This window comes from Gavia stellata, chromosome 32, assembly GCF_030936135.1.
Source record: "Gavia stellata isolate bGavSte3 chromosome 32, bGavSte3.hap2, whole genome shotgun sequence".
Classification (NCBI taxonomy): domain Eukaryota; kingdom Metazoa; phylum Chordata; class Aves; order Gaviiformes; family Gaviidae; genus Gavia; species Gavia stellata.
The window spans coordinates 560,034-587,840 of NC_082625.1; the positions used below are offsets into that span (position 1 = coordinate 560,034).

A 27,807-nucleotide genomic window follows, 5' to 3' on the forward strand; every position below is an offset into this window, starting at 1 on the left:
ATAACTTTGCTTTCAGATGAGGCCTTTAGCTGCCTGTAGCAAGAGGCAAAAACATACTTTTTCTCCATTTTAAACGTCACTGCTGGAACAAGGGCCAAAGGGCTGGGGAGCCCAATAAACCAGAGATACGGAAATTAGAGTTACCAGCTCCTGGTAAGATCCAAGCTCAATGGAAGCTCTTGCATTTCACAAATGGTGGCAAGAGTGAGGCAGTAAGCTGATGTCTGGTCCTGGCCACCAAAATATCTGAGTGTTGCCCCACTCTAAGAAAAGAAGGCATCTGGCCATAGGAACCAACACAATAATACATGTTTGGGAGAAAATAATAGATGGTTTCACTTTTAACTTATTTTTTTGCATATTCATGTGTCTAGTGCACGCTTCAGAAAGAAATGAGAATATGAAATGCATGTCTGTACCTGTCAAAGTTACCTGACATTAAGCAGAAACACTGCCCAAGGATAAGACTCTGAATTTCATTTACACTCTATTTTTAAAATCTTTTTCTGAACCTTCATATATGTACCACTGACACGGCTGTGTTATAGCTCAGGTGCTTCCATCAGCGGCACTGATCTGTATTAGTGCTTTACTGTTTACCACTGACAACAGAGGTGGATTGGCAGAACTGTACAAATGTTTTCACAAAAATGTCAAAGTGGGTGTGCTGGTGAGGTACGAAGGATCCTTTCTACATAAGACCAGTATTATGTTGCCTAGAAACTCTCAAAACAGGGTTGCAGCTAATGAAGCCAAGATCAATGTGGACTGGACATTTGATATTTGATTCAATGCTACACAAGGGACTTGTAGCGAGGTCTGGGACAATTAATTCTTGTGCTGCAGTCAACAGATAGGGTTATGACAAGTGAGGCAAAGAAAATGAGTAATTGCTAGTAGAATTCCCAGTGAGCAAATATTGTCTATATTTAAACAGAGACAGGCAGCATTTCATCTGTGGAAGCAAACTGCTTTACAGAATGATGTTAGTGGAGATGTTAGCAATGTGCTAGTGGAGAGGAGGATGATCCTAAGATCTGCTTGGGCTCCATCAGGATCCTGGTCCTTGCGTGCCTGTTCCTGCAGAGGAACAACGTAAATGCACCGGCACCACTTACAGCGGGAACCAGACGGACACTCGCTTCTCCCTTTTTTTTTTAGGGGCCTTCATCTTGTGGCACAAGAACAAGGTCGACGGTCATTTTTAAGGGAGCCACAGAAAGTATCTAATACAGACAAGTCCGTTGTAGTAGGCTTAAATTTACTATAGATGGCCCAGCACCTGAAAAAGAAATCTTCTAGAGGTTTGAAAATCCCCAAAGACAGGAAATCCGTGGATTTTACCTGAATCTCTGCAGAAGTAAGACCTACAGGCAATGACACACAGTAACAGTGAAACAAGCTTATCTAATTAACCACTGAGGTCCATCTGACTGGAAGAAGAGCTGTTTTGGTAAACAAACGGTGTCAGGACTGTAACTTAGGAAAAATATTATCCTGATGCCTGAGCAGAGCAGGTAGGTGTTATGTCTTACCTCACAAGTCCTCTCTCTCTCTCTCTCTCTCTCTCTCTCTCTCTCTCACTGGGTAATCTTTATCCTTAAGACATTAACTGCAATTAAACAGACTTTATCCTGTACCTTAAATAAAACTTCTAAGTACTGTCTAGAGCCATTAAAAGTCCCCAAACTGCCAGTGCTAAATAATTAACCTAACTTCGGCGAGGCGCCCGCTCTCCCTTACTCGAGATGGCAACGGACAGGAGCGCGCGGCTTCGCTGCCCGTAGCCAACATGGCGGCGGCGGTTGGGTCGCTCCCGCAGGCTCCGGCCCGCGCTGCGGGTGACAACACAATGTGCACGTTGGGGCCCTTGCCCGTATTCAAGATGGCGCCCAATGCGGTTATCCCGTGCCCTGCCCCCAAACAAGATGGTGGATCCGTGTGGCGTTTCGGCATCCTTCCCGCTCTGAAGATGGCTCCTCCCAGCCGTCTCCCTTCGCCTACCGAATCGCGCCGCGCACCGGCGCTTTGCTCCGCCCCTCATCCCGCCTACAGCCAATAGGCTTCGCGAGGGGCGCCAGGGCGCCAACCCTCGGAGGCGGGCGATCCCCGCCCCTGCTATCAAGATGACATCTCCGGTAGCCAATGGGGCGTTGGCGCGGGTGAGGCGGGCCGGGCGGCGCCGCCATTTTGTGAGTCTATAACACGGAGCGGTTGGGTTCGTTCCTGCTATTCCGGCGCCTCCACTCCGTTCCCGACGGGTCTCCTCCGTGTGCAATGGACGGGTGAGTCCCCGCCGGCCCGGGCCTCGGCACGGGCGGCACCGTGCCGGGGGCCGCGGAGCCGCGTTCCCGGACCCTTCCCGGGGTGCGGAGGAGGGGGAGAAGGCGGCCGAGGTTCGGGACCCGCGCCGGGGGCTGGGGCGTTACCTGCGGGGGGGCACCGAGGGTGCGGCCGGGCCGCCCGGCGGAGGCGAGGCGGGAAGGGGAGGGGGCGGTCGCCGGCGCTGTGTGTGGGGGGGGGGTCTCCTGCGCGGGCCGCCCTCCCGGAGCCCCTGCCGTGGGGCGGGGGGGGTGCGGGGGGAGCGGGCCCCGAGGCGGGGGCGGCCCCTGCTCCGCGGCCGCCGCCCCGACGCGGCGCCTCGTGCGGACCGTCCCCCGCGCGCGCTCCCGCCGCGCCCCCCCCCCCCCCCCCCCCCCCTCCGCCTGGTGCTCGCCCCCCGCCGGGGGGAGCCGCTCCGTGCCGGGGGCGGGTCCCGCCCGGAGGAGGCCGCTCCGTCCCCGCCGGGGCTGGGCGGGGGGGGCTGCGACCTTCGCGAGGGGCCCGGCCGGCCGCGAGCGCCGCGTGGGCGTGCGGGGGGGGGGGGGGGGGGCACGGCGCGCCTCCGTGGCGGCCCGGCCCCGCGGGGAGGGGGGCGCACCTGGCGGGGGGGGCACCCGGGGCCGGCGGCTGATTCACGCCGGGGCCTTGCTCCTATTGTCTGGCGCTTTCGCGAGCGGGGGGGTTCTCGCTGGATTCCCTTTTGTGAGCGGCTCCTCGGTCCGCGCGGGTTCTGCATCGGCCGCCGCGGAGCTGCAGGGCTTCCGGGCGCGGCAGGAGCCTCGCTCCGCGGGGGCTTCCGTGGCAGCGTTACCTGAGACCATCGGTAGAGCTGCCGCGGCAGAGCAGGGCAGCTCCCGAGCTCCCTCCGCTTTCTGTTGTCCCGCTCCGAACTCCGCGAGATAAAACTTTCCTCCGTGACTGTTTGACTCCGGCAGTTTTTCTGGAGCGCAGCTCTTCTCTCTTGGGCAGCATTGATTTCTCTTAATCACCACCTCATCCGGTGTCTCGCTTCAGAAGTGTTTGCTTTGAAACCGACTGCTTTACCGAGGCAGCTCTGTCAGAAGTGAGGTCTCTGTTTTCCTCTTGTCTCGTACGGCATGTTTTTTTTAGTGGTCTGATTTTTGTTTCTTCTAGAGTGCAGTAGTTAAAATACTTCTAAAGGCCTCCGAGTAAGCAGGCTGTTTTCCCAGAGCCTTAAGTACGGGAAGCCCAAATTGGTGCCTCCTTGCTTCTTGCCTCAGAACACTAGTCTGGTGAGAACTGGGTATGGTCACATGGCTGGGGTTTTTTACACACTGAAAAGGTGGTGTCTCAGTGTTGTTTTCGTCTAAAAAATAATAATAAAAAAAAATCGTGTGTCTTACTAATTATTCCAGTCCAGGGTGCAGTTCAGGTTGCTCTGCTTCTTTTAACGAGTTGCTCATCATGTTGAATGCTACTTAAAAAAAAATCTTCAGCATGCGAGACCATACATTCTGATGGCAAAAAAGAGGTTGTTATCAGCTGTCTTCACCCTAGTTCCTAGGAAAGCTGATTTACTGTTAAAATAGTTGTTGTTTTACTGTAGAAATGTTAGTGTAACATATGAGTCTTAATTATCCATTATCTTTCGAAGATCTTGGTGCGTGATCTGTTCACTCTGTGAAAGCTGTCTCCTGTTGACGCTTTGAAAGCTTCTTCTGAAAATGGTTTTATATTTTTGCCTAGCTGGCAGTGAGTGGCCTCTCTGGCTACAGGCTTCTTCTGTCTGCTTCTCCTAACTAAAACGATACGTAGCTGTGCTTTTCAGATGATCCAGTTTGAATAAGTCGCTTTGTTAAAGCGTGCGAGGAGTTCATATGGGAAATGCTGCTTTGGAAAATGACCTAGAGGTTTTACTGGTGCTGCTTAATTTTTCCCCTTATTGCATAGGAATTACCCTGTTCCGTGTAAAAAGTAATTTTTATGAAAGGCTTTATTGCCTATTCTTTCGGAAATGAGAAGTTTTAATCCCCTACTTAAGGTTGACATAGGAGAAGAGAACGAAGCTTAAGATATGATAATTTATTGAGGGTGTGTTTTAATCCCCTGCTTAAGGTTGACACAGGAGAAGAGAACGAAGCTTAAGATATGATAATTTATTGAGGGGGTGTGTGTGTGAACTGGAAGTATATTGCACATTTCTTGAATAAAAATTCTTAAATACTGTTGGTGCTTGTTTCATGTGGCATTTGTTATCAAATGGGTTACAACAATATTCCAGGAATCGATAATTCTGGGCAAATAAAACAGCTCTTCCTGTTGGATAATTTCAAATACTATCCCCAGTTAAGGCTACTTTATGTAAAACATTTCCTGTGCGTGAGGCCCACGAGAGGAACAGGAAGTAAGAGAAATTGCTCTGGGGTAAGTTCGAGAGTTTTGGAAACTTGGGAGATTCCCTGTTCTTACTATGCTTTGCTGGAAATAAATTTTTTTAAGGTTATGAAAATCACTGGGTTTATGTATTTTAACTGAAGAAATGTGTACTCATAGAATATTTAGTAATTCTGATAGAATGATTATGATTCTTTGAAGGGATATGTGCAGATGGGTTTAATTAGTTCATTACTGCTGGCCCTGAAAGTGCAGCAAAACCCATCTGTCTTCGTTGGTGACCAGACACCAGGGGACTGCAAAGCCCGGCATTCTCATACAGAGTGTTCTTCAAGTAGTTTGCTTGAAAAAAAGAAACTATCGCGTGGCTTCCTGGCAGCAGCCATTGGATCAGACTGTAACTCCAGCTGTAAAGTGCTGGGTTATGATGACATGGCAGGTTGGGTTTGAAGAGGAAGTATGAGGAGCTGAGCTGGCTTATGCTTCTGTTACGGCTTACTTGTGGAGCTGGGGAAACATGAGTGACTTAATAAGATGGAGCAGCATTTAATTCCCTGAAAAGTTACGAGTTGTTGCAGGAGGGTAGGGAAGGAAGAACTAGTAAGTGCCAGTTCTCTAGCATTAAATCACTTCGTAGAATTGTTCTTGAGTACTTCAGATTTCGTGTTGCTGGTTTAAGAATGACTGCCCTACCTTCTGCTTCTCTGCCATGTTTCCTTAAAGTTGCTGCAGGTCTGTTAGCCAGCTGCTTTTGGATCCTTTACTCCGAAATTATGGTCAGCTATTTGAAAGATGGGAGTTGAAACAGGCAGTGCTGCGCATGTGTCAATCTAAAATGATAATTTCTGCTCTCAGTTATGTTGCTGCTTTTAGTGGTTTGGAGTGTTAAAAAAAAGATACAATCTTCAGTGCAAGGGTATAACTGAAATCGTTAGAATGTCTTGAGCACTCCCACAAAAGAGTAACACGTAGGTACTGTAATACTCTGGAAGATTACCCGGGTACAACATGCCAAGCCGTAGACAAGTCATTCTGATTCCATCAATGAAGAAGTTGCTCTAAGCAGATGTGCTAGTTCTGGTCAGCAGTGAACATTATATACCGTGACACACAAGCTGCTTGAGGTACAGCTAACACCATTTTCCATGCTAGTTAATCAGGAAGTCTCATTTTGGGAGGTTTGAGCATATACGGTAGAGTTTAATAACTGTTTTTTCCTTCAGATCTGTTAGGGAAAAATCATATTTGTTTTCCTAAGTAGAAGAGAATTGATAGAGGAATTGTGTGTACAGACATAACCCCAGTCTGGGAGCTGCCTGGACCTCTTCCCTGCTCTTTCTAATTGCGCTCTGCTAGTCTGGCACTGGTCTGGCTCCAGTGGTGTTAGCGTGGCTGGAGGGCTGCTGTCAGCCTGGCACAGACTCTTTGCTTGGCTGAGAGAACAGACCGAACTCTGCGTGGTGTGTGCTGTCTGTCTGTGGTACCGCTGGAGCTCTAGCATTAGTAGTCTTCACTATTGACTCCAATTTCACTAGAGATAGCCTCTTTACAGCCTAGCAGAGGTTACTCCTTTGAATATAAGGTTGTTAAGAATTGCAGAAGTGAATATTGGTGGTGGACTTGACTCTTGACACTTTTGCTCTTGGTTTAGTCAGAGGTGGTGTTCTAATCGCATCACATTCCTGTGAAGAATGCTAGGCTGTGTTAACTGTGGGTTTTTTGGTCTTAGCCTCCCGTGGTACCCTTGCAAAAAGAGCAAGCTCCACTATAGGAAGGGGAAGAGCTGTGGTTTTCTAGCACTGCCGGGTCTTGGGTCTCTACCATCACCATCTAATAATTTTTCTTTGTATAAACTGTCCTTGGCTCACTTGCAAAGACAACTGTGCACTTTGACTTGCTTTTTTCTTACTACTGTAAACTATGCTGGATATTTGTGGCAAACCTATCTAACTTTTTTAATCCTTTTCTTTCTTTTTTCTACAGCATTGTCCAAGATATAACAGTTGGTACAAAGGTAGGCACTTCTCACTTTTTCTCTCTTTTTACACTGCTCAGCATCTGACCTAGTTTTAGCCTCACCAAATGTAGATCTTCAGCTTTAAAGGGTTATTTCTGGTGCCATGTAAATTGGTTTTAACCAGAAGGTAATTTAGTTTCATGTGCATTTAAAACTTCTATTATGGCTCAGCACTTAGCTCTTGGCATTTGGACATTGATTATCAACTATCAGAAAAGAACTTTATTGCATTTAGAAACAGCCCTTTCCCCTACTAAAATGTCAAGCCATGCTTGTTGTTTGTGTGCTAGACAATGCTTCTCAATGGAGAAATTGGTCCTTTCTTTTTTGAGAACTCTTATTTCCTTTGTTCATGTGAATTCCTGTTCAGTTATATGTCAAAAATCCTTCTGCCACAAAAAATTGAGTGTTTAGCTGTTGATTTTTATCTCTTGCGAGTACAGTAAATATGACCTTTACCCTTCTAGTCTCAGGTTTTGAAAGTGCAGACTTAGCCCTGAAACTCAAAGTGCTGACAGGAGCCTCCTTATCTGCTGTGCGTGGTAATAGGCTGTTGTGTTCACAGGATAAAAGCTCATTCCTGTGAAACGTTAAACTGGAATGTGCAGCATAGACTGGCACTCCTTCATGTATTAAAGGTTTTTCATTTTACTTTGTGAATGTTGTAGCTAATGCTCTGGGATCAGGATTACAGTAAGTTCAGCCCTGCGAGTTCTTTTTATTAGATAGTATGTGTGTCAATGTTGGCCTTCAAAGTAGTAATCGGACAGCTTTTTTTAATGCCCCGAATTGTGTGGTGTTAGCGTCGTCTTTATTAACTAAGAACTAGTTGCATGTGGCAACTTGAATAGGCTGGTGAAGTGATGCAGTGTGTGATAGGACTAATTTGAAGTAGAGCTAAGCGTGTGTAGTGTGAGCTCTGTTAGGTCTACATAAGTGAAGTAGGGGCATTGGAGAGAATTTGCTCCTAGACAGCAAATAGATTTTTGTATTGGAAGTACAAAATTAGATGTGGCTGCTGTTAAGGATAGACATGTCTGTTGGTGCTTTAGGGTTTCTGAGAAGCATTAAACACATGAAGGGGCTCTATTTAATAGCTGTAGGGGAGAGGTTATTCTAACTTTTCCTTGTCTGAGAATCTGAAATTCGAATTAATCATCATGCCATGATAGTGTCTGCTTCTGGCTGAGAAAGATATCTGCTGCAAGGAGTTCAGTTTACCATCAGAGGAGGAGGGGGAAAGACCTGAGCCTGGACAATAAGGTTGGTTAATAGTTGATAGCCATTACAAAAGGTGGACTAAGTCATCCCTTGACCGCTGTAGAGCAGTTTGATACAACATCTTCTAGTGAACGGATCAATCCAGGTTAAAAGTCCCCTCAGTTGGTTTTAGTGATGTGTAATTTGCAGCTTTAGGTTTCTGCAGCTTTAAGAAGTGGTTTTACGTAACTAAACTTGACCAGGAAGCTTCTGAAACTGTAATTGTAGTCCTCAGTGAATCTTGAAAAGCTTCAGGATGTGGTATTGCATGCCTCATCACTCCCATCTGTGGGGGTGATTTCAGTCTCTAGTGCAGTAGTCGGATGTCTAAAACGAGGACTGGGAGAAGTCCCATCCAAGTGCTTTCACTCCTAGCACAGGAGAGAACTGTAACCATGATTATGCCAGTTGTACAGTGGGGTGGGGAGTAGCGAGACAAAAGTGTGCATCAAGAATGAGGTTTCTGTCAAGTCAGATGAGGCAGGTTTTGAGAAAGTTGAACCAAAATTTAAAGAGTGGCAGAAGCAAAAAGGAAAGTTGAATCATCTTGATAAAGGTAAGTTTCAAAATTATTTTCAACATAGCTATGTTATCTGATTATGTTTAAAGATGACATTGAATATGCCAGTGTAGATCATGTAATAGAAGTACATTCTTTAATGTTATGATGTAACATGTTATGCGTGTCATGGATTTGCTTAGGTAAGTTAGAATCCTGCTTGCACACAGCTAGGAACAAAGTGAAGGCTTCTCTTGCGCCTGCATCCTCTACGTGGCTGTGTGCAGGTCAGCTATGTCCAGACAGTTTCCCCATACTCTGCTGCTTATGTACTACTTAAGATCCTCTGACTGCAGGAGTCTTGCATGGAGAGACGTACAGGCATCTCTGTTTCAAAAAGCTGTGTAATCAAATCATGTATCGATTGCTTCTTAAATACTTACCTCTGTAGTAAGTGTGAAACCTCATTGGCTGTGGCTCTTCTGAAATTTTGCTGTTGCTTTTGTGTGTTGCTTCCACTTCAATCTGCCCTCCTTTGGTTTGCTAATAAGTGGTCTGAAGGGACTGCAGAAGGTTTCTTTTTAATATTGCAGAGCATTTCAGTGTTGTTGCTGAAATAACTGCAGTGATAGAGCTCTGTTCATCCATCAGCATTTGTTTGATCTCTGGGGCATCACTGAAATCACTTCAAGGATTAACTGATTCTCCCCCTTCAGAAGCAGATGTTCTTTGTAATTGCTTGATAACTTAAAACAATACTGTGGAACTGTAGCTTCGTGATCTACTGACTTTATAAAACGTATTCATAGAAGTGAGATTCAGGTGGAGATAGAACTACCTTGTGTCTGTTCTGAAAGCTGTGCTCACAAGAGCTTGCTGGCTGAGCTTCTAAATTAGGCATGAAAATTTGAGCTGGAAACCTGTCTTTAATCTGAGGTGTAAACTTATTCTTGCTATGTATGTACAAAGAAGGTAGGAACGATACTCCATCCAGTTTGTTAAGGTATTAGAAGATTACAGTCCGCAAAAGCTGTCAGCTCCTGTCGTAATTTAGGTGGTATGTTATTGAGACACCAATAGACCTTTTCAATGTTCTGTTATTGACTGGAATGTCCCAAAGTTGGAGGATTCTCAGATAGTAGGAAAGGTGCCTGTGACTTAAAACGCTGCTGAACAAATTGTCGAAGGTAACTTAAAGTGGCCTCTTGGTTGTCTTCTGCTGTAAATGTTCCTGGTTGCTAAGTCTAACTTTGAAATTGAGGACTCTGTGAAAGTATGTATCAGTTTGCTCTACTTTATTGTTTTAAAAGGTGGGGTGCTGGCACCTTTTTTTAGTATTTTCTCACATCCTTAACCTACATAATTAAGGTACTCACACCTGCTTTTATTAATTGTTCTGAGGTCTTCGTTATATTTAGGATCTGTAACTTAAGTCCCCAGATGTTCTTATGGCTTACTACTTGAGCACTGTACTGCCTGATGGTCTTGTTTTTAATAAGGATGGTAACTGTAATAGCCATTCCTGGGCTTCACATTTAGCCTAGTCCGTGGGCTCTTCAGTTTAAAGCGTGTGAATTTGTTTAGGAAGCTCGTTACAATTCTGGTATGGGACTCTTGATGCACAGCCTTCTGGAATGTCCTGCAGATTAGAAACACACAATTAAGACTTTCTTCCCATAATTTCATTGCTGTCTGAAAAGGAAGGAAGCGTGGCCTTAAGATGGAGGCACTGTATTTGGACTCTAAGGTACTGGGTCTGACCCTTGCAGTTGCCTCTAAGTGATTTGATCAAGATCACTATCTCCTTTCCCTTTCTTTAATTTGCCTAGATATCTCTATCTCTTTAGGCTGTAATGATCTCTGAGCAGGACTGACTTACTAGAAAGAGTATGAGTTATGATATGTCATTATTCTTCAAAGCTGCATTTCAGTGATTGGAAGTTTCAGAATAGTTTAGGTGCTGATTAATCTTGTAGTTTCTTGGTTAAGTTGGCCTCTTGAAAGATGATGCTTCCAGAAAAAAGCAGTATACTTCTGCGGCATTTGAGAAGTTAATTTTTAAAACAGGGTTTGCTGGAGTGTGATACAGGCCGACTGCATAGAAGTGATTTGTGATCAAGCCAGGATCTTTGCCATGGGAACAGCAATTATGGCTTCAGGCAGCAGGCCAAGAATGTTGTGAGGAAATTCCAGTCCCCTCCTATGGCTTTAGTTAGAGGCTGCAACAAGCTGGCTCTTGTGGCCTCTCTAACAGGCATGATCACACATGTAAGCCACATGTTGGTAGCAAGGTACATGGACGTCTTTTGGCAAGCATCATGTCAGCTGGATTTGGTAACTAGCTCGACCTAATCTGTGTTGGTGTTGCACACAGGTTTTATGCACCTGTGTCTTCAATTTATAGATAACTGTCCTTCCAGGGCAGTTGGTAAGCCCTCTAGTTGGATTATGAAAGCTGATTAAATTCTGTATTAAGTTTAACAGGAATTTAAGCTATTGGTTGAAGCACAGATGCTAAGTAAGTTTGCTACTGCAGGCTTATCAGCTATTAGATCTGTTTAAAGCAGTTTCTCCAATGCATCTAAATCATTTTTTTTATCTGGAAGCTAGCTCAAATTACTTGCACTTGGAAAGGACACAAGCTGTGACTCCTGTTGTAGAAGAAAATGAAATTGAGTGACACTTTCTAGAAAGTGATCAGTTAATAAAGTGGTTGTAGAAAATACTCTATTTTAACCTCAGGCCTACTTTGACCTCAACCTGTGATTTAAAAAAACAGCAAAATACTTAACACATGAACTCACTGAACTTTTATTTTTTTAATGCCACAAGTGTAGGGATAGGCTCTGGTCTCCGAGTCACCGACATCTGTTTCAAGTACTGTCAAACTAGAAAATGCAGATGTGCTGGTGCCACGTTTGTCATATCACACTAGCAAGAAAAGTAAGCATTATTTAATTTCAAATTCTACATGGTTCTGGTGTAGCTGTTGTTCAAGCTTCATATAAAAAGTTGCTGAATACTGTGCTTAGTTCAGCAAGTGTGTTTTGGTAATCCCAATGTAATGATTGCTCAGTGTTTGCCAAAGCAGATTGTCGTTATTACACAACTGCAATTTAGATGAGATTGAATTAGCGTGGAGTTCCTTCTAAACCTGTGTGTTCAAGTTGCCATTTTACAGATTTGGTCACAAGGTGTTCTTTCGTAGGTTCCAGTTTCCCAAAGTGACTCATCCAGCAGTATTTCTTCCTGATAGTATTTGTATCAAGCTTTACCAAGGACCTGTCTGCTCCACTGCAATGATTTAAAAAGCTCAAGGTTGACTAGTTAAGTTTCAACTCGGGAACAGTGTATCATAAAGCTTGGGTGTGTGCTACCCTACAAAGCCAGAATGACTGCATTACTGCAGTACTTGGAGTTTAGGAATTTTGGGCTATTTAAAATGGCCACACCTTTTATTTGCTCAAAGGGCAGGTTTGTTTCACAGGGTGTCTCCATAGTAGCAAAGACTGAAAGAAAGTCAGGGAGGGGCTGATGAGATGAGTGGGTTGAGGATCCGGCTTGGCTCTAAAGCTGGTGTGTGCTTGAGCTTGTAATGCATCTTATTGCAAAATCTCACGTCGGGTTGTGTGAGCAATTGCTTTAATGTAGTGCTTAAGTTTCTAGTGTCTTGTAGGAACTCAAAAAGCTATCCGTGTGCTATAGAAATAGTACCAGCTGTTGTGGCAGTATATATGGTAGGAAGATAATTTTCCTAAGCACTGAATTCTTTGCAATGCTCTGACCAACTAACCTAGTTTCAAAGATGCTGAAAATGTGTCTGTGTGTGTACGCAGTGTGCTGTTGTGAGTCTTAGTGGGAAGTTTACCATGCTGGCTCTTTTGTAAAGGTATTAGACTAAATCTTGTCCAGACAAGAGTGAGGTTATAACAATTTAAAAAGCCTTAAGGGGTAGGTTACAGGTGCTTGCTGGCCCCAGCTGAACAGACATAGCTTAAAAAAAATGTACTCTAAGCCTGCCAGATAGGCTGATGCCTCCATGACAGAGTCATCATATCAATGTAATACACTGACTGCTGGGTTGCAACGAGCAATTTGGTGAACTAAAATGATTTCTCCTCCCCACCTCTTGCTTTTGGTTCTGATCGGATTGTAAATTGCATGTCTCAAACAGGGTACAGCGGGGGGGTAAGTGACATGCTGAGCTTGTAGCTGCTGCTTACAGACTGGTAGGACAGCAGTATCCCACTTTGCTTAGCAGCCACCTCAGAGGCTGCAGTCTTCAGGATTTTGAGGTTATTTTGTGTTGATCTTAACTTTCCAACTTTACCAGGACTGAAGGAGGATGCAGTTGTATTGTCTGTTCTTCAGAGATGTTGTCACAAAAAAGTTGACTCACACTTTCTGTTTGTGCCCCAAATTGGAATGTTTTTCACACTGCTCTACCTTTAACTGACTAAAGAGTGTTGGAGGCAGGAGGGGGGGGAAAGAGGGGCACAGGGGGGTAACATAAGGGAGCCTTGCTGGAAGTGAGTTGTCTGTGGAAGACAAGGAAAACTGGCATCCTTCTGCCTAGTAGTTTAAATTTAGTTCCATTCCTAGCTCTTGAATATCTCAGCAAAAAATGTTGGAATGTAACATGAGTGTGAATGATGACATCATCAGACTGGATTTCTCTATTAGTTTTTTCACAAAGCGATTTGAGCTGTGAACCAAAGTATCAAAGTACATTCTTCATTCCTCTGGGACTGAACTCATACAGAGCCCTTGAAGCATACTTCAGAGGCGCTCCATTCTTTCTGTGCTCCAAGAAATTTTTTTGCTGCTTTTATCAGAGCAAAGGGTTTGTGTGAGCTTCTCAATGATTTGTGTGTAATTTTCTGTGTAAAATATGGTGGCATTTTACTGGATCCAGAATCCCTTCACAAATGTAGGGGAAGTAGAGTAGAAGAACAATGCTTGCATGCTCTGGCCAGGCAGAGTTACAAGACTTCTGACAGTTTTTTTTTTTATCTGAACTTAAGAAAAGCAGACCAAGGACTTGTAACAGTACAGATTTTTCTTTGTTTATTTTCAGAGGGGGATTTTCCAGGTGCAGTGTGTGTTACCTGCTTTGCTTTCTGTCAGTGCATGTTAGCTGAAGGCCTGTATACCTCCTAAATCTATCTCTTCCCTCACAAGGCGGAGGGATACTGCTATCCTTAGTCTGTTAAAAATTGTCAGAGCAGTGTAAGGTGCTCCATATCCAAAGGCAGAGAATGCTGCTGCTGCTATGTAGGATTTCCTCAGTGAGCCAGGGAAAGAAATAGTTTTTTGTAGATCTTTGGCTTGGGTAGCCTGTAGCTTGCTGGCCTTTCTAGTCATTGTCCTCTTCCTTACCAGATGCCCTGTCTTTTTGCCATTGCTTTAATTTTGCTTTCTGCCTGTAACTTGTTGCTTTCTGAAAATTGATTAATATCACCCGTTTGACTTGAAATTAATATTTTTTATGGTTGTTTAGTTTGTATTTGTCTAGCCTTTTGCACAGGCTGAATGCAGTTAATTTATTGCAATCCATTTAAAATAACTGACTTGATCTTAAGTAGATAAAAGATTATATAGGGCAGCTGAGAATTCCTGCAGTACTTCTAGGTGTGCTGGTAGAAGCTGAGACAATATCTACCTTCGTTCCAAATTATGGTAAAGTTCAGGTAAAATCCTAGTGAAAATGAGACAATATATAGTTTTCATATGAATTAGAAGTGAAAGCCTAGACTAATTCAGAATTCTTAGAACTTAGTTGTTAAAACTTTAAAGCAAAAAAGGCTTAGAGTGGGGGGTGGTGGTCAAAAGGTAACTTGGAAAAAATGTGAAATATTAGAATTCTACCTTGCAGCAGACTTCCTTTCGCTGTTTCAGAAAAGAGAAGTAAAGAAGTATTGATAGCAAGACTACACGGAGCATGGGTGTTTTATTAAATTAATGTGGCTTGAGCAGTAGACCTTTTGTAGCCACAAGTGTCGCAGACAAAAGGAGGCTGCTGTCATAGAAACGCTCCCAGGCAGTGTTTTACCTGGTAGTAGTATGCAAGCAGACCGGTGATTTTGGTGGTAGAAGCAGCCTTACCCTGGTCTAGGTAAGATCTGGCAGTGTACCTTCAAAAGTGGTGTTTGTTTTCTGTAAACAGGGAGAGGAGATTTGTTAGTTCAAATGAAGAATTTAATGTAGAGCAGTGCTAGTGCTAGCACACTGTTGCTTCTGTTAATCTCATCATAAAAATACCAGCTTCAAAAGAATTAACTAAACAGAAATGTCAACATAAATTAATGCCTCTTGTGAGCAGGCATGTGAACTTCAGAATCTGAAGAACTGCGTCTTGAATGAAGCACTGCGCAGCTGGGCCTCCCCATGGTAGTTGGAGAATAAAAAAGGTAGAAAAGTCGTGTTGTGGGTTGATGCTGGCGAGCAGCCGAGCACCCACACATCCTTTTGCTCACCTCCTCCCCTTCTCTGGGTTTGCATGGTTTTAAACTTAATATAATACTTCAGAATCAATAGCTTTTGTACTGGCTTTTTTGGTATAATTCAAAATACCCAATGGATATGTTGTTGGTGAGAAACTCTTCTAAAGCTTTTAAAACAACCAGGCTTGCTTTGGTTTCTCTGGCTCTACTGAATTAGGATACTTGGTATGGAGCATTTAAATTTGTAACATGGTTTTAAAGCTTATTCATAGCTTGTAACATGTACAGAAAGAAAAGACATTAGAGTTTGGAAAGAGATTATGGCAATTCCGCAAGTGTAAGGACAGGCAATTGACACGGGCTTCTGCTGAAGTTAATAATACTGAGTGCATATTAATAGAGTGCTTGTTTTCAATTTGCCTCAGGTTAGGTCATTCCAAAAAGCAACCGTCAATAGAGATTTCTTGTGGTTATCCGAGATCAGCTCCAACAGTAACGGAGGAAGAACGAGTGCTGATGAAAAGTTGTAGTTGATGCAACTTCCTTCAGTTGTGGGAATCTTGCCAGCCCTGGTCTGTACCCGTGTGAGGATGACAGCACCGTGCTACCAGTGTAACTCCTCGGTGCTTTGGGTATGCTCCTCTTAGGTTTACCCTTTAAAAGCCATTCTTTTAAAGGGAGTCTGGGTGGAATAATTTAACTATAACTGTACAGTACTGTGTATGTACTGTCTGTAAAGTTCCTTGCGTAGAGAAAAGACCTCACATTAATTGTAGTTTTCAAACTGCTGCAGTCTTCCCTCTTCGTTTGCATGTACTTCCAGCTGGGAAGCTTACAAATTGACTGCTGCTTCTTTTGATGTTGAACAATCATCCCCCTCTGCCTCCTGGCTCTGGTCACAGCAGGCAGTGTAGACCGTCTCCAAGATAAGAGGGGAGTGGATTTGAAATTGCTCTTTCATTAAAGAAACATTGACATGTGGAAACCAGCAGCAATGAGCATTCCTTTTCAAAGTGCCCTGCAAGTAAATTTTCAAATATGCGAGAAAATGTTTATTTTAAGCTGTTAGGAAAGTTAAATTCAGGGAATTTAAATTCTTTCTGTAATAGTATAAATGTTTGTTTTTCCAGTTTATAGTTTCCTAGTGTTGCCTCCATGAGAGCCAAATATGTGGCTTGTTCTGGTGTTTCCACGATGGATTGCAAGGGCTGCCTGAGTATGCTTGCACAGATGCATTGATTCATACTGGGAGTGCTGGAGTTCATATGTTCAGAAACTTACAAGTTGTTATTTAAGAATATTTTTTCAAAAGTTCAAGGCCCATTAGGGCCTGATGCAAGGGGTTTCAGGAGGCCAATAATAAACTCTTGTCTGCGTTGGTAGGGCTTTTGTTTGCTGGTGGGAGGTTCTTGTAAATAGCTGCCAGTTGTATCCCAGGCCACAGCAAGTAAAGCTGTACCTGTAGTGTTTGCGGTGGTTCAGGCACAAGGGTGTTCTTACAGTGAACTGGTGGATTTTTTTAGCTGTGGAATTATGCATTAATTTGAGTCATCAAAAGGATGGGCTCACAGTCTAATAGCCTCCCCAGACTAGCTTGCCTCTCACTGTACTCGGGAATCCAAGTGGTAATTAGAAGAGCTGTTAGAAGGCCTATTCCTGATTACTACACCCTGTTAGAAGGAGACCTCGCTGGGTGCCCATAGCCTTTGTGGAACCTGGTCAGTGCTTGCAGGTGACCAGCAGCAGCAGCACATGAACCGTGGCTTTGGAACCTGGCCTAATTTCTCATATTCAGGACATCAAAGTCCTTGAGCCTGTCTTTGAAGAGCTGGCAGTGAGTAGTCAAACAAGAAATTCAAGATTTGAGGGGGAAAGAAAAAACCAAAACCTGTGTCTGTAATTCAGTGTTCTGGGGTTCTCGTGTGACCTACTTTTCCAACCTGTTTGCTGGGGAAGTGAGCAGAGAGCTTTTGTTGCACAGATACTGTTTCTGCAGGTGCCACCAGATGTAGGGCATGGTGGAAGATAGAGTTTCTGGTGGCCACAGTGTGAAGCAGGGTATGTTTCCATTGAGATGGGTGGGAGTTAGCCAAGGCAGGGATGAGGTCTGAAAGCCTTTTCGTGTGGCATTTCTGTGTAAGAGTAATGTAGAAAATTAAGAGAAAGTACTTTCATATATTAGATTTATATAAAACGTTTGCTCACAGTTTACAACGGGATTTGAGGTCTTCTATGTAACTTACTTGAAGTTAAGCCATACTGATTTTAAGCTGTATTATGTATAGAAGTATAGATTGTGCTAAGAAGTAATGTGTAGTCTTGTTTGCTTTTTCATACCTCCTACTTGGTTTAGACTAGTCTTGGTCAGTTGAGGTAATTTGGGTGACTTTACAGGGAATGCTGTAATGAGTTGAAACACATACATTGTCTACAGTAATCTGTTCCATAGATCTGTTTAGCTTTATTTGCAGGCAATGGAGAAGTGCCAGGCTCCTGCAATTCAGTAACTTTTTGTGAATATATGGAATAACACCTACCCCTGCTAAAAACCCTAGAATAAATGCATTTATGTAATTCTGCAATACCAGTTTGTTTAAGTAGTCTAATTCTAGTAGGAACAGCTCATTTTAGAATTTTTCCTCTTCCATAGAGTTGAAATGCACAGTGCTACACTAAGAAAAATCAAAGAAACAAGATGTTGTGATACGCTGTGCTACTCACAGCTTTTTGTTTTGCAAGTAGCCATGTTGCCCTTAACATAGAACAAATCCTACTGCGACAGGCAGCAGTGGATGGGATATCAAAGATTTTTGTACCTGCGGTACTTGGGTTTCTCTGCTTCAGAATGCTAGTCTGTCTTTTGACTTAAATGTGCATACTGAGACTTTATGGTATTGTCCTAGAAGCTGTTGCTGCTGTTCTGGGGATTGTGGCTAGAAGACAACAAACCAGTGATCAGACTTTTTTGTACTAGAATCCAAATGATGATACGTGGACCTATTTCAGCTGTAAAATTTGGAAAGCAGCTTTTTGCTAGTAGCTTTACTTTCCTGATCTGTCCCTTTTTGGGGTAGGGAGGGGAAGAGATCCATTTCTTGCAGGTCTCAATTTCTCCAAGTTGCATCTTCTTCTGCTTGTAACTGGAAAATACACATCTTTGGTTCATAATTGCCAAGTCATACACTAACAGTTTTGGCCAGCTTCTGATAACTTGTCTTTTGATTAAGACTTCCTTACTCTTGGTAACCCATAGTAAAATAATCTCTGTCCTCTTGATGAATGCCAGGAGGCCTGTCTGTTTTGCTATTCCTGATCAACTACGGTATTGTTCTAGCTTAACCTAAAAGAATGAAAATCTTGTCTGATATGAGTAGTCAGAAATCTGTTTTGTTAGATACAATAGGAGAATGTGAATATCAATGCACAACACTGCATTTAGTAGCTTCAGACAATTCAGCAATGCTTCAGCTCCTAAGATTCCAAATGCGTAGCTGAAAAGAGATATTGGATAGTGCTACTCGATTACTAAATTGGATCTTGCTTATATTTAATTTATGATGGAGGTGAGGTTCACTGCTTACTGTCAGTATATTTGCACTTACGCTTCTGTTTGGCTTCTCTACACTTTAATCTCTATTGTTCTGCTTTAGGAGTACCTGAATAGAATTTAGTAAAAATGCTGTCAGTTTACCTTTCGTCTTTTCTTTTCCAGCGGGGATCTGACGAGCTTTTCTCTACTTGTGTTACTAACGGACCCTTTATCATGAGCAGCAACTCTTCTTCTGCAGGTAATATTGCCTATAACAAAGAACAGCAGTTGATAAGTATTGCAAATACTATGAGGAGGTCTGTTTTTCACCACTTAGCCTTAATTTTAAAATATCTTCGGTTTTAGTACTTATCAGGCCTTTTGTAGGACAGTGCTAAATAATAAAACTTCTGCCCTATACCCTTAGAAGCCTAGCAGACTGAATAAAATTGTTGCAGGACAGTTGCTGAAATGATTTTACAGAATTAGAACATGCAGGTTTTGCTGTAAACTGTTACACATAAAGCACAATGGAATTTCATGTAGGGTTATTTTTGCTGTTGTAGTAGTTTGCTGCTGTTTGGGAGTCTTACACCATCTAGAGGTTAGTAATCCCACCCAAGACAGCATCCTTGAGTGCTCAGTCCAGAATCTTGCCCTCAGTGCTTGTCAGTGCTTTGAATTGTCTTACTTTGAGCTACCATTGTCTTTTGAGTCCCTTTATATTCTGCCTGTGGCCTCCCTGCCAGACTGTATCAGCTCATGTCTTTGGTGTTGTGCTGCTGACAGTCTTTGCCATAAGTGTAATCCAGCTGATCTAAAATTACATTTTGGTTCGTATTTGTTTTAATGTCGCTTGCTTTAAGATGTCCCCTTTAAACTACTTCATTGCCAGGAATACCAGTCAAAGTGAAACAGAGTAAAGCAGCAATCTAGAATTAGTGGCTCAGACCTACACAAAGTAGAAATGTGGGTGGGTGGGTGTGTACTGTAAACAAGCCGTAAAAAGGCCACTGGAGAGTTGATTCCATTGCAGTGGCATTCAGCTACGTCACTCGCATCGTGTAACTTGAAAAAAAAAAAATGAGTAAAAACATGTGTCTTCAGACTCTAGTTAAATTAGACTATGGAATTTCTCTGTAACAGAGAATAACAACTGGATGGGGAGCACAAACTGTGTGTCAAAAGTGGTAAGTGTGTGCGTGTTCTTTCAAACCCACTCCAATAAGCAGTAACTCTTGCTTTTTACAGCTAATGGAAACGACAGCAAAAAATTCAAAGGCGATAGTAGAAGTGCTGGGGTCCCATCCCGAGTAATCCACGTCCGTAAACTCCCCAGTGACGTCACGGAGGCAGAGGTCATTTCTTTGGGCTTACCTTTTGGCAAGGTCACCAACCTTCTAATGTTGAAAGGAAAAAATCAGGTATTGTCTGTATAATTGAAAGCAGGAATTATGTCAAAGACTTGATGAGTTTGTCATCAGTAAACTAGATCCAAGTTGTTTAAACAACTGTCACGTATTAGGAGTCAATAACTTCTCCATACTATTATTTTACTTTTCTGTGATTATCCCGTGAGCTGTAGAAAATACTATTTTCAGACTGTAGAAGGAGCTAAGTCCGTAATTATAGGTTGTCACTTATAATTAGCATTATGCCTGGTTTTTAAATTACAGACCAGGTAAATTATTTGGACAGCAGTGACATGAGTTGGCCTTTTTCACTCAAACCGGCTTGACAGTTGAGTAACCACCAGTGTAACTTTGCATATTAAGGACACCTTTACAGATACAATAAATTAGCTGGGTAAAACTACAACACTCTTGGGCAATGCAGAAGGTGTGCACTAATTTGGTAACTAAAACTGTCTTACAAATTAAGGAGTAAAAAAGCAAGCCAACTTTAATCATTGCTTAAAGTACTACGTCTTTAATCTTAACTATGAAAATGTGCCTCTGATATATTGCGTGGTGTGATTATATGTAAGTACTTAATGTAATGACTTGCTACAATCCCTTACGTTTTTGTTTTGAAGTAGAGAACACCATAAAGGTGCGGAAGAGTGAGTGGGCTTACTGCTCTGTAAAGAAGTATGGGGAGTTGCTTAATATGATAAGTGTTAAAGGTCTGGATTATTGCTCTAGTCTTGTGTTCTTGCAGACACTTTGGTCACTGCCAGTTTCCTAAATATATGTAGCATGGAGATCTTAGGATGAGACTGAAACATTGCATACATTAAGTCAGTCTGGACTGTGAAGATCCTCATTTGTTCTACATACAGTTGGTTCTTAAACAATTCTGTGTACAAAAACTTGCATGTAAATGCAGTTGTGAAAATCAAATACAGTTACAATTCAACTGAAAGCTCCTCCTGAGGTTATCAGTCATGTCATGCTGTTGTCAAGTGTTAATGCTGTCTCGTAGTGTGAGCTGCTTTGATAATATGTCAATGTTGGATTTGACTTCTGCGCAGGCTTTCATAGAAATGAATACGGAGGAGGCAGCCAACACCATGGTAAACTACTACACCACAGTCACTCCAGTCCTTCGAAGCCAGCCCATCTATATTCAGTTCTCCAATCACAAGGAGCTTAAGACAGACAACTCTCCAAACCAAGCAGTTAGTTTTTGTTCTTTACATTGTCATACTGGTGGGAGGGACAGACAGTTCTCTGCTACTGTTTTGATTTGTGCTGCCAGTGTAGGCCTGGGAGGGTTTTGAGATTTGGTTTAACGATCAAAGTGCTAAACGGAGCATACTAGCTTCTAGCTTAGGGAATAAGGTCTCCTGTAACAGCTTTTATCCAAAGTCTCAGCAGACGGTTAAATGAGCTGCTAAAACTGCCTTAATGTCAGGGAAGGAAAATGCATGGTGAATATGAGATCATGAGAAGTGATGTTTTAGCACTCTTTAGTTAGAAAACTGTTTTCTATCTAAAGACTTGGTTAACTTTCAGTGCTTTTTAAGACATTTTGTTTCTAATATTTGAAAGATTTATGTAAAATGAAGCTCTGATGGGGCAAAACTTGTGTCTGCAGTGGAGTACAATCTGTTGCTGGTAAGTGCTAGCTTTGAGGCAGGCAGCACTCGAACACAGCAGTTCTTAAGGCTTTGGGCTGTCTAGAGGTTCTGTGCAAGATATGCTCTGCGTAGGGTAAAAAGTTCCCTTTTTCGGCTCAACTGCTCTTGGCAATCTTTCAGGACAGGAACACTGGAAAGAAGTTCGAGTTACTTGTGCCTCCTTATCAGGGGTGGCTGCCGAGTGCATCCAGTTTGCCTCCTCTCACTTTTCATCTGACTTTCATCAGGATCAGAGCATCTAATGCTGTGCAGATGAAATGCTACTATTCGGTGCATCTGACAAAGCCAGAATCTGATGCACAACAGCGAGCACATCATAAAGTTATATGCGTGAGGGGGACTCTACAGGAAAACTCCAAGTCAGTTTTCACTCCTGGATCCCTGTAGCAGATGTGCATTAATCTTTCAGTCTTGTCAGCTTCTGTAGTATTCTGGAGATGGTGTTTCACCCCAGAAGAGCCTAGTTTTTCCTTTTTTCTAAACAATGGAATAATTTTGCTGCATCAGTAGATGCTGAGCAAGGTTCTAGCAGTAGCATAAGTACTTCATATTTTATTTAGTTTGTATTTTTGCATTGCTCTTACTGATTGGGGTGGTCTGTATTGTCCATGTTTAAAATGTGCTAAAGTCATTGCATCCCCACCTTAGCAACAGTAAATTGCTTTCTGTTGTTCTGCTAACTGTTGAGTTCTGCTAGTAGTTTGCAGATACGAAGCTCAAGAAAAGCTGAATGTGTATTTTTGCGAGCGGAAGTGTTGGTCTAACAGAATGTTTGGTTCTGCAGCGTGCCCAAGCAGCTCTGCAAGCAGTGAATTCTGTGCAGTCTGGAAACCTAGCGCTGTCAGCCTCTGCTGCAGCAGTAGACGCAGGAATGGCAATGGCTGGCCAGAGCCCTGTCCTGAGGATCATTGTTGAGAATCTCTTCTATCCTGTCACTCTAGATGTTCTGCATCAGGTAAAATATGTCACCACAACTTCTTGAAGATTGTCCTGGAGGAAGGGGTGGCAACAAATAGTGAATTGTTGTATTTGCAATGTCTGTATTCTAACAGCATGGTTTTATCTATAATTCAAGTTCTGAACATAGCTGTCAAACTTCATGGAGACCCTGACACCTACACAAGAGTCTTCTATTTTTGGTCCCAATCTGGCCAGACTTTAATTTCCAGGAATGTGATTGCTGGTCCATTTTAATTGGATTAGTCTGGTACTGTGCAAGGGACAAATATTTATGTTTTCAAGACAGCTCTTGAAGTTCTGTTTAGGGTTTAGCAGAAGTAGCTGGTACATGTCCTTGTGCAAGGGTAGGGGGAAACAAATACAGTGTCCAGGGGTCATTTAGGCAGTAGCCTATTTGGAAAGTTCCTGCTGTCTGCTCTGGTTGCTTAACTTAATCTTCATGTTTAAAATGCAAGCTTGACTGCATTTAAGAATCCCTGAAATTCTTGGAAAAGTTCCAGTTTGTGAAGGTGTATGTGAATCTTCCTGTGTAAGAATTCATAACAAACAAACTTTATTAAGGGGGCAGTTCAGTCACCCTGATGTTTTTCTAGTCAGATACCATGATGCAAGTTAAAACAATGCCCACAGTGTGGTTAAAACCTTAAATTTTTAAGTTGGCAAGCTAACAAGGTGAAAGGATAACTTTTGTTGTTTCTGCTTTTAATAATGGAGATCAATATGAAATTAACTTACTGGAAATGAAATGACCAGATATGCAAATACTATCTTGCAGATTTTTTCCAAATTTGGTACAGTCTTGAAAATAATTACGTTCACGAAGAACAACCAATTTCAGGCCCTGTTACAATATGCTGACCCTGTGAGTGCTCAGCATGCCAAACTGGTGAGTAGTATGCTTGCAGTGCTAAACACCTGAATTACTTTGACTTTAGGCTTGCTTTTATTAATCTAGGATTGATGTTAGAAACCAGCATTTTGGAGTATTTGGTGGTCATATTGGGTTTATGCGAGCATTGCCCTAATGACAGAGCTCATGTGCGAGTTGGGGGGAATTTTCCCACCAAGAGCAGAACGGCTAACCTCGGGTCAGTACTGAAGGGGATGAAATGAAGCAGTGCTTTCTCCACACAAAGCAAGGTACCTGCTCCATCTGAAGATACACACTGGTGCCTGGGATGATGTAACACCTTCTCTTCAGAGATTTGTTGCTGTGACCTTAGAATAAATGCATCTTGGATAAAGAATGGTTTGTTTCATTGCAGTCTTTAGATGGACAGAATATCTACAATGCCTGTTGTACGCTGCGCATAGATTTCTCAAAGCTCACAAGTCTCAATGTAAAATACAATAATGATAAGAGCAGAGATTATACACGACCAGACCTACCTTCTGGGGATAACCAGCCCTCTCTTGACCAGACCATGGCAGCTGCTTTTGGTGAGAGTTCTTGAAGTGGGAGCAGGACAAATAGAACTGCTAATGTTTGTCAGTTGGGGAAGGGGAGGGGATGTAATCCTAGTGTATTTGGCCATACAAAATTTTGGACTCCGGTGTCACTAATGAGGAGAAGATTTGGGAACCACTGAATCAGACTAGTGCAAAATACTAGTAGGAACATAGGGAGGTGGGTGCGTGCTGCTGCTTTGAAGGCTCCTCGCCATTTGGGCGCGGACTGGAGGTTTTCCAGCTGTCTGGGCTCCTGGTGCCATCTGCCGTTTTCCCTGCAGTACGGACTCGGCGATCCCTTGGGGTGGTGTAACCTGTACTTTGAAAACTATGTTGTGGTTAAACAGTTACAGGAGCTACTCGCTTGTATTCTGGAGAACAGCTATATTCTAATAGCTGTTTCAGAACGGCAGAGTTAGAGGAGGAATACCTTTTGTAATTTGGAAGTACGGTGTTAAATTAGAGGTGGTTTTGGATTACTGTTTGTGTTAGGGTTTAGCTTTCAACTAAATGTTGAAGGACAGATCAAGGCATTCCAGCTAAGTCTAGAGTTTTCTTGGTGTTGGGTGTCTTTGCATAATGTGTATATCTTTCCCAGGTGCCCCAGGAATAATCTCCGCTTCTCCATATGCGGGAGCTGGCTTTCCTCCCACTTTTGCAATTCCTCAGGCTGCAGGTACTGTATTTCGTAAGTTGAAATTTTATATAGGTTTTCTGTTGTTGAAGCATCTTGATGTGTTAAAGCTAAGTAGCGACATTTTTGTTGGGATTAGTCATGTAAATTCTAAGTGCTGGCATTTAGGTGCAGAAAGGAATGGTGTTTCAGGACGTAATCTCAACTAGGAATGCGAGTGTGCAGCTGTAGCACCTCTGGCTAGACAAGTATTCCAGTGACAAGAGGAAAATAGCAGTAGCAGGATGGGAGAGACAGTAAAGGCAGTATTTAAAACAATTGGGGGAGATGGGGGAGGAAATAAATTTTTGTATTTCAATAATTTCCTCATGTGGTTGCAGAGGCTGGGAACTCACTTTGACAGCTGTAAATGTGGTCAAAAGCAAGGATTCTTTGTCCATTTTTTCCTAAATATTTTGAGTAAAGCTAGTATTTAAATGTGAACCTAATTACATACACTGTTACAGTTGCGCTGTGAAGTTTACAGCTCATACTGCAGGTAACAAATTATTGCTACTTAAGGAAGTAGCTGAGTGTCTGAGATTAAAGACTTTGGTTTTAGGTGCTAAATACACTCATTGGAGTGCTAGACTAAACAGTGTTTGCTTTGTTTTTCATAGCATACCAAGCTATGTTGACTTTCTTGTAACTTAATGGAATATCCTTGCTTATGACAAACAAGCACAGATCAAACTGTTCAACCATTAATGTTTTGTTAATATCCTGTCCTGTTGGGGAAATAGACAATGCCACTTTGAGAAGTGATTTCATTTAATTGATTACTAGCAATTGTTTCTTGAACTCTGAAGCTCTTCCCTTTGAGGGCTAATACAGTGAGGTGCCAGCTGTTACTGTGAGCAACCTAGAAATGCCTGTAAATAAAACTTTAATGTTTCTCCATTCAAGAAGAGATTAGCTGATGGTAGCATACAATATCTGATTGCTATATGCATGGTTAAAGAACAAAGCATTTTTGGCATGCACTGGTTGGAAAGACCCTTACAAATGCACTGTTTGTGATACCTTTCCTGCACCAACAGAGCTGAGGCTTTGTGCTGATTCCGCTTTTTGTGAAACATGCAAAATATTGTAGTCAACAAGATAGTGCTGAGAGGCACCTGTTAAGCACCAGGCACTGCAAGAGCAAACACTATTAAAATGAAAACATTTCCTGCAGCACCAGAATTGGAGGCTCCTGTTGCTCTTAGAATATATGGTCACTGTTTTGAATGGTTACTTGCATGTTACAGAAGGTGTGCTGTTCTCCCTTCTGGTGCAGCAAATACACTAGAGTACGTGCTGTTAATTTCTTTACTGGTTAATATTCTTTAATTTCCAGGCCTGTCAGTTCCAAATGTTCATGGAGCACTAGCTCCTTTGGCTATCCCATCAGCAGCAGCTGCAGCGGCTGCAGCAGGACGGATTGCCATTCCCGGCCTCACTGGGGCAGGGAACTCCGTTCTGCTGGTTAGCAATCTGAATCCTGAGGTTAGTGGAGTCCTAACTTTACTTTTTTCTCCTTCCTGTTACCTCTGCTTTCACTTTCTGAACACAGATGGTGCTGAAACTCATTGAAAGTGAAATCCTACTGTATCGCCGTAGGAAACGGCAAAGCTAGAAAAGCAGATGACGTGCTCTGCCAGCTCTAAAACTCAAAGCAGATCAGTACTCTAGTTGCTGAAGGGAAATGAAAGTCCCTCTCGCAAATTGAAATGTTGCTCTTCTTTGGTTCAAAGCCAAGGATGCTGCCTGCCTGCTCTTGTCCCATAAAGACTACAATGCCTGTCCCTTGCTCCCTCTTTATTTGGAGTCTCCCTGCCATTCCCATGGAATAGTGTCATTTGGGTCACAGAATTAGTCATGTCCATTCTTTCTTTTCCTTAGCATGTTCTAGTTTTTAATACATTAATTCAGAACTACAGAGAGAGTTCATTCTGACCTTTGCTCTTTCTGTGTAGTGTCTGGACCCCTGCCAGCTTGACTTTGTACCTGTGCAGTATTTCCTCTGCCATGTGCTTGCACATTCTCCCTTTCCAAGATTCTTGGAAGTTTTTCCTTAGCTAAACCCCTTAACAGCTCACAGTTTACATTTTCAATTCCACTTAACTTAGAGTTGAACTATTTGGGTTTCTATAAAAAATAAAGCAAGTAATATTTGAACAAAAATCTTCTTTAATGAAAGACAGCATCATGAGAGGATTTGATATGGGTATCTTGGATTTTTCTTCAGTCAGCTTTTGGCTCGTTATTGGATTGAAAGTGTAGAATCTTCTAGTGTGTGCAGCAGAGTATGATGAGTCTCTGCTGGAAAAACACTTCAACTGGTGGGACTGTGCACACAAGTTAATACTACTTTGCAAAGCTATAAAACTTACCAGTGATGTCAGAGTAACCACAACCTCTTTTGCATCAAAGGGGAAGCCTGGATGTGATGAATGATCAAAATATTTAACTCTTGATGAGATGAACCAATTGAATCAGTATTTCAGACTACTCTTTTTATCTGTCATTACTGTTTTCTCCAGGGCATGAAATAATGGCAGGGACTGTGATACAGCTTTGGTTTGGATGAGTTGCTCTTTCTACCTAGGATCTCCTCTGCCATTCCAGTAACGGTCGTCTCTGGCTTGGTCCCATGACTTGCTGTTCAAACAAAAGTCTTAATGTTAAGAGCTGGCATCATTATTCTCAACCAGTGTGATACTGTCAAGTGTGTGTTTCTTGGGATGATTTTGCGTTGTCTGGATGGCAGCGACAGGACAAAGGACTGTGCTGTACCTCTGTTTAACTTGCACATGTTCACAGCTCGGAGCAGTGTCTGAAGGGTGTGCGCAGTTCCTGTTTAAGTAGGAGCAAGCAGTTATTTCATGCCTTGTATTTTTTGATGAGCTCTTCACTATCCATCCAGCTTATCTTTGGGCTAGAGAGACTGATACTTGTACTGAAGCTGTGAACTAACAGACCTGAAACTTTTTCCATTGCCTGTATAATCAGTGTTGTAGAAACTTACCTGTGCCACCACCAGTTAGTTAAGAGACAGTATTTCTCTGGAGTGACTACTCTACAATAACGTATAAGTTTCCATGATTCCAGAAAAACCTGAAATTACACCATTTTTCCTTTCCATGATGAGTGGAAGAAGCCTGTGGGTCTCAGCTTGCGTTGACTTTTACTTTGAATGCACACTCTTGTCTGTATTCAAAGCTACTGTTGTCACT

General features: G+C 42.7%; 1 protein-coding gene across 2 annotated transcripts in view; it reads left to right on the forward strand.

Annotated features, from left to right (window-relative positions):
* The first annotated feature begins 2,232 nt into the window (after nucleotides 1-2,232).
* PTBP1 (polypyrimidine tract binding protein 1) overlaps nucleotides 2,233-27,807 on the forward strand; it is a 31,601-nt gene continuing 6,026 nt past the window's right edge. The window contains exons 1-10 of one of the 2 annotated variants that reach the window (XM_059831905.1): nucleotides 2,253-2,285; nucleotides 6,661-6,691; nucleotides 18,609-18,684; nucleotides 19,677-19,849; nucleotides 20,899-21,045; nucleotides 22,292-22,462; nucleotides 23,243-23,353; nucleotides 23,733-23,907; nucleotides 24,515-24,592; nucleotides 25,929-26,077. In XM_059831905.1, coding sequence (XP_059687888.1) covers nucleotides 2,278-2,285; nucleotides 6,661-6,691; nucleotides 18,609-18,684; nucleotides 19,677-19,849; nucleotides 20,899-21,045; nucleotides 22,292-22,462; nucleotides 23,243-23,353; nucleotides 23,733-23,907; nucleotides 24,515-24,592; nucleotides 25,929-26,077 — 1,119 coding nt within the window. In that variant the 5' untranslated portion in view covers nucleotides 2,253-2,277. Of the gene's footprint in view, nucleotides 2,286-6,660; nucleotides 6,692-18,608; nucleotides 18,685-19,676; nucleotides 19,850-20,898; nucleotides 21,046-22,291; nucleotides 22,463-23,242; nucleotides 23,354-23,732; nucleotides 23,908-24,514; nucleotides 24,593-25,928; nucleotides 26,078-27,807 lie in introns of both variants that reach the window. The other variant, XM_059831906.1, reaches the window with a different exon arrangement.